The sequence below is a fragment of the Megalopta genalis genome, chromosome 8 (assembly GCF_051020955.1).
Source record: "Megalopta genalis isolate 19385.01 chromosome 8, iyMegGena1_principal, whole genome shotgun sequence".
In the NCBI taxonomy this organism is placed as follows: domain Eukaryota; kingdom Metazoa; phylum Arthropoda; class Insecta; order Hymenoptera; family Halictidae; genus Megalopta; species Megalopta genalis.
This window is the reverse complement of record NC_135020.1, coordinates 8,974,679-8,981,747: the sequence shown is the minus strand read 5'-3', so window position 1 is coordinate 8,981,747 and position 7,069 is coordinate 8,974,679. Positions and strand designations below refer to the sequence as shown.

At 35.3% G+C, this 7,069-nt stretch overlaps 1 protein-coding gene and 1 long non-coding RNA gene across 2 annotated transcripts; both read left to right on the top strand.

Moving 5' to 3' along the window:
• The first annotated feature begins 555 nt into the window (after window positions 1-555).
• Window positions 556-1,972, top strand: LOC143259974 (uncharacterized). The gene is made up of 2 exons (XR_013034034.1): window positions 556-940; window positions 1,224-1,972. It is a non-coding gene; the product is annotated as an uncharacterized LOC143259974 (long non-coding RNA).
• Window positions 1,973-4,020: 2,048 nt separating this feature from the next.
• On the top strand, window positions 4,021-7,069 carry LOC143259973 (arginine-glutamic acid dipeptide repeats protein-like). Its single transcript, XM_076524327.1, has 4 exons — window positions 4,021-4,115; window positions 4,555-4,885; window positions 5,523-5,603; window positions 5,887-7,069. Exons 2-4 carry the CDS (start codon window positions 4,760-4,762, stop codon window positions 6,274-6,276), a joined length of 597 nt encoding a protein of 198 aa, XP_076380442.1. The 5' UTR covers window positions 4,021-4,115; window positions 4,555-4,759; the 3' UTR covers window positions 6,277-7,069.

The following is a 7,069-nucleotide window of genomic DNA, read 5'->3' as shown; positions in this document are numbered from 1 at the left end:
ATTTTTTTTTTAAAAAAGTTGCTGCATTTTGAAAGGTGTGCGCTCAATTCTTCAATTTTTTTTATTTTTATTAAGAATTTCCATGAAATTATACATTTTTCGTTAATCATTTATTTTATACGTATAATCATATCGAATGTAACATTTTTAAATATTCACGATGTACGCGATGTATGTACGGTAATAAAAATTTGCCAATAATACTAAAATTTCCCGGTTGTTGGTCTTATTATCGAAACGCAAAATTATGATATACTTATTATTGTTTATGAAATATTGTACGATTTCCATTACCATTGCAACGACACCGCGCGGTTATGTTAATCATAGTAATTATGTCAAAATTAATATGTCGCGTTAAAGTTTCTCGTACATGTTATTCGAGGGATTGCTTGAACTTGAGATTCGCGAAATTCTAATAATCGGCCCGGCGATATATATTCTAATAACGGTAGCTTCTACATTTAACTCCTTAACCTACCATTTAACGTTCGAGAATTTTTTAGGCCGAAAACGTAAACATGCTCGCGCAGCCTTCGAGCCATTCGATTCGACTTGTGTAATACGCTGATCGGGCCAATCGTAAATATTACCGACCGGAATGTTTCGAATTGTATCACATATTGTATTACTGATTTTTGTATAAATATATATAATATTTATAATATTTTTTATATATATACTGTATAAATACAATATTCCACAAATATTTATAAATTTAAAAGGGCGCCGCCGCTAATGTTTATATTTGGCCCGAACAGCGTACTACGCGGGCTATGCCCGTAGTTGTAGGTTAAGGTGTTAACCAGGTGAAAAGAGATCACGATCATATTCTATAATATTATGTTATATTTTTCAGGAGCTGTTCGCTGCAGGTTATGTAGTACACGGCAAGGATTTTGCCTCTTTGAGGAAAAAATATTTGCCGGAGAAGACCAGGGTAAGTTCAATTTCATCGTCAGTTTCTTCCTCTTCTTTTTTCTTGCTTATTATCATTATTTCTATTATCACTGCTCTTTCGAGTAATCATCGCTTCGAGATCTACCACTATTTTCGATCGTTGGATTCTAGGAAGACCTTGAAAGTCGAACAGAAGTTTTCTTCTTGAAGTAAACACGTTGATAAATCCATGCTTCGCGGTTGATCGTTCCTCCAAAAAAATAATCGTACGTATATTTTTCATGCACGATATGCTCAAAGCTTTTTTTTTTATAATGTTGCAGGGAGAAATCGTCGTATATTATTATAAGTGGAAGAGGACTGCGGAGGGGAAAGAGCTCAACCGTCAACGTGTTCTCACGGAGAACCAAAAACTTAAACGCAAGAGGACGGTTGAGCCAATCCCTGAGTTTCCAGCGTCGACAAGACGTTTTACGCGTAGCGCCGCCGCTGAACATAGAGCGGCCATTGCGGCGGCGCAGGACGCTGTCGACGGTGGCGCTTCCACTTCCGCAAAGGAAGTGTGATACACCACCGTCCTTACACCATTTGAACCGCCGCAAACGCATTCCGGAGGCCATACTTTTCGGAACCTGTTCAAGAACGAGATTAATCACTCGTTTCGATTAGGAATGAATGAATATCTGCATGGCGTTGCTGAGTAGACCGTTGAAGACTGATATTGAATAGATCCCGGTGAAATAATTTTAATCTCCAAGCGTTATCGGCGTCATTAATTTCGATACTTGCTCACTGACTGCTTATTGACAAGCTTCGTGTACTATATTATATATATTGTATATATTTTTAATGTACAGTGACGGTAGGCGATATTTTATTTAATTAAGGCCACTGTATATTGTTATTATGTTTTTTCTTTTATTTGTGTGGGACGTTGTTCTCATTCAACTGTGTGAAACCTGACGTAAAATATATTAAATTTTGTAATACTATAAGGTAGTTTTCCGACATGTTAGAATTTTTAACGTGGAGTAATATTCGTAATGGTAATAATTATATGTACTTCAAAGTATTTCATCGATCCCGATTACCATGCGTTTTCCGTTCGATATTTGTTTATAAAATAGAGAAATAGAAAGGTTGTAATGTTCAATAATATAAATGCCTGATTTGGGCACGGTAGATAGTTGTTTCTTCAAATGAGAAGAATTCTAGTCGTATGAATGAACGTGTCGAATGAATGTATCGAATGAAGATAAGATGTACATAATTCTATTTTTTCATACCTGTCGCAATATATGACAAATTTAATAAAGGATAATCGACAGAAAATAAAATGGCTTTACATTTTCATCGCATACCCTTCATAGAAAAAAGGATTTTTTAAAATTAAAAGAAAATTTTTAAAAATTTAAAAAAAATGTTAAAAAGTTTCTTGAATCAAGCGTTCATTATAATAAAATTGCCGAAGAGTTTGAATAAAATTCAGTCTTGTAATTGTTGTAGAGAATCTGTCATGCTCGGAGCTCAGTAAAAGACCAGTGTTAAGAACGAGTAGAAGTCTCACAAAATTGAGGATACTTTAAAACTGGACTAAGCAACTCGAATATTTTTCAGATGATAGAGCATCTAGTCTACTAGACCCTGTCTGCTGAAACGGGTGTTATTAATTTTGCTATTATTTGGGATAACCAAAAAGAAAGAAAAAGTAACATTTCCAATAGATTTTTCAGCATGCATACAAGTTACCGAGTTATCTATGATTTTATATTTCAAAATTGTTTCATTTCCGTGTTATAGGCCCAATAAAAAGTTGAAAAAAAACGAGTTTTTGATTTCTTTTTTTAAAAAGTTGCTGCATTTTGAAAGGTGTGCGCTCAATTCTTCAATTTTTTTTATTTTTATTAAGAATTTCCATGAAATTATACATTTTTCGTTAATCATTTATTTTATACGTATAATCATATCGAATGTAACATTTTTAAATATTCACGATGTACGCGATGTATGTATGGTAATAAAAATTTGCCAATAATACAAAAATTTCCCGGTTGTTGGTCTTATTATCGAAACGCAAAATTATGATATACTTATTATTGTTTATGAAATATTGTACAATAACCGATTACCAATATCAAAGATAGATAGATAGATAGATAAAAACACCCTACACATTTCGGACACGATGTTAAACCATCACATTTGTTTCAGCATAACAGCAGTCGGAATTAAATTTTACCATACGATTAAAAATAATTTCAATCTAAGCTGGACTTGCACCGTTTTCCAATTAAACATATTTGCGATACTGTTAAGAGCTAAACACATCCATCTCCCAAATATTAGGATTCTGAATTTCGATATCGCTCTAAATTGTTTACAGATAAAAAGATCATACTAAGTTTTATTTACAACTACCGTTACTTTCATTATTTTTTTCAAAATATGGATGCTAACTTTCGAGGAGATTTTCTTGTATTTGTTATCTCAGGATACTGATATTTTTCTCAGTATAAATAATTTCGTATAAACACTTTTCATTACGGTAAAGTGACTTAAGCCACTTTAAAAATAAACGGCTCATATATATAATATTATATAATAATATAATTATTCGAATTAATTAATCCTCGATAGCTGAATCTGTTTTCTTCTATTCCGATCGCTCTTTTTTTCCAAAGCTTACCTATATGTTTCAATAACCGTGTGCATGTATTAACAAATTGTTTAAAACAATTGTTTAAAGAAAAAAGAAAACTCGTCCATCAATCTGCAGTATGCGACGGACGCGTTTCTGCGTGTTTTCCCCGATGGTACGATTAGCGTCGCATTCCATTACAGCCGGCCCGGGGTAATTAATAGAAATTTACCTGCGCCAGCAGGAGCGGCGGCTTCGGAAAATCGAAATTCGTGTGCCCCCTTCCATAATGATCCTTTATTGCAGGCAAGGATAAAGAGGACGCGTACCTCCTTCCATAAAGATCCTTTGCTATTGGCAAAAATATAGGATACGTGGAGGGGGTGAAGGTGGACCACGTGCATTTTCGAATACCTGAGGGATGGTAAGCATATATAAGCTGGCGCGGCGATTGTCCAAATCATAAACAGTTTTGTCTTCGACGGAACGAGTTTGAAATCGAAAGAAGTTCGCGTAGTTCTGTGAGATGGGTAACAGCAAGAAGCAGAGGAATTCGTCGAAAAAGTCGCCGAAAAAGGTTCGTATTTATTCGCCGCTGTATTTCTTTCTTAACGCTTCCACGGCCGTGCTAGAAACCTCAGAAATGTTCGTAAAATTAAAATATTTCGTTCGATTAAACAAAAATTATAAAGCAAACTTATACTTCATATAATATTATATTTACTTTATGTATTATATACTTCATACTTTTTAATTTTTCATTAATCATCCGTTCGGTTGCCAACCGATTGAATTTAAAACAGTGAGATCTGCCAGTTCGGTGGGCCAAGTGTTCTCTGAATAAAATCGTCGCGATCGTCTATCGGTGAAAATGAACAAAAAAGGAAAACGTTAAATTGTATATTATATCTGCGCGTCGCGTTTTGCGGTAATCTCGACGATTTTGCCGTGCACAAGAAATCAGAATTTCGTCGCGTCTACAGTGAACTAATTAAAATGTCTTTTTTTTTTAATAGAACACGGTGGAGTTTTATAAACAGAGAGCAGCAGTTACACCTAAGTGCCGGGATAAGAGAATACGGCGGGCAGGACGAACCGATCTGGAAACCGCCCGCTGAAGTGCTCTTCTGGTACACTCAGTACGCAAGATTTGTGCTGTGTGAAACGCAGTGCCAGAAAGGTATCACTTTTCACGAGGCACTGGCAAACTCCGTGTCCGGTATGGCCGACCAATACGTCAGCGATTGCCTGCATGAAAATCGGTACAAGCCGCTTACGGCATTGGCTCATATGAAAAAACATGGGCCTCCGCAGAAGCTGACGGCGAAATGGGCCACAAAGGACGGGGTGAGTGATACAACAATAATCGTATTCTATTTTCTTCTGTTTTAACGATACCGATTTCCATTACCATTACAACGACTCCGGGAGGTTATGTTAATCATAGTAATTATGTTAAAACTAATATGTCGCGTTAAAGTTTCTCGTACATGTTATTCGAGGGATTGCTTGAACTTGAGATTCGCGAAATTCTAATTCTCGACCCGGCGATATATGTATATTCTAATTACGGTAGCTTCTACATTTGACTCCTTAACCTACGATTTAATGTTCGAGAATTTTTTAGGCCGAAAACGTAAACAAGCTCGCGCAGCCTTCGAGCCATTCCATTCGACTTGTGTAATACGCTGATCGGGCCAATCGTAAATATTACCGACCGGAATGTTTCGAATTGTATCACATCTTGTATTACTGATTTTTGTATAAATATATATAATATTTATAATATTTTATATATATATATATATTGTATAAATATAATATTTCACAAATATTTATAACTTTAAAAGGGCGCCGCCGTTAATGTTTATATTTGGCCCGATCAGCGTACTACGCGGGCTATGCCTGTAGTTGTAGGTTAAGTTGTTAACCAGGTGAAAAGAGATCACGATCATATTCTATAATATTATGTTATATTTTTCAGGAGCTGTTCGCTGCAGGTTATGTAGTACACGGCAAGGATTTTGCCTCTTTAAGAAAGCAATATTTGCCGGAAAAGACCAGGGTAAGTTCAATTTCATCGTCAGTTTTTTCCTCTTCTTTTTTCTTGCTTATTATCATTATTTCTATTATCTCTGCTCTTTCGAGTAATCATCGCTTCGATATCTACCACTATTTTCGATCGTTGGATTCTAGGAAGACCTTGAAAGTCGAACAGAAGTTTTCTTCTTGAAGTAAACACGTTGATAAATCCATGCTTCGCGGTTGATCGTTCGTCCAAAAAAATAATCGTACGTATATTTTTCATGCACGATATGCTCAAAGCTTTTTTTTTTATAATGTTGCAGGAAGAAATCGTCGTATACTACTATAAATGGAAGTGGATTGCTGAGGGGAAAAAGCTCAACCATCAGAGTGTTCTTAAAGAGAATCAGGAACTGAGACGCAGCAAAAGAGTTAAGGCCGCAACTCCCGAAAGGACGATTGAGCAAATCCCTGAGTTTCCAGCGTCGACAAGACGTTTCACGCGCAGCGTCGCCGCTGAACAGAAAGCGGCCATTGCGACGGCGCAGGACGCAGTTGACGCTGGGCGCTTCCACTTCCACAAAGGAAGTGTGATTCCAGCGATAATGATGATACGACGGTTATCTCCTCCTTCAGTCTTTTATACCATTGGAACCGCCGCAAACGCATTCCGGAGGCCATACTTTTCGGAACCTGTTCAAGATCGAGATTAATCACTCGTTTCGATTAGGAATGATTGAATATCTGCAAGCGTTATCGGCGTCATTAATTTCGATACTTGCTCACTGACTGCTTATTAACGCGCTTCTTATACTATATTATATATATTATATATATATAACTATGTTTGCGGCGGTTCCAATGGTATAAAAGACATATATATATATATATATATATATATATAATATAATATAAGAAGCGCGTTAATAAGCAGTATATATATATATATATATATATATATATATATATATATATATATTTAATGTACAGTCACGGTAGGCGATATTTTATTTAATTACCGCCACTGTATATTGTTATTATGTTTTTTCTTTTATTTTTGTGGGACATTGTTCTCTTTCAACTGTGTGAAACCTGACGTAAAATATATTAAATTTTGTAATACTATAAGGTAGTTTTCCGACATGTTAGAATTTTTGGCGTGCAATATACTTCTTGTTGTTTGTTTCATTATTGTTAATAAGTTATTCGTAATGGTAATAATTATATGTACTTCAAAGTATTTCATCGATCCCGATTACCATGCGTTTTCCGTTCGATATTTGTTTATAAAATAGAGAAATAGAAAGGTTGTAATGTTCAATAATACAAATGCCTGATTTGGGCACGGTAGATAGTTGTTTCTTCAAATGAGAAGAATTCTAGTCGTATGAATGAACGTGTCGAATGAATGTATCGAATGAAGATAAGATGTACATAATTCTATTTTTTCATACCTGTCGCAATATATGACAAGTTTAATAAAGGATAATCGACAGAAAATAAAAT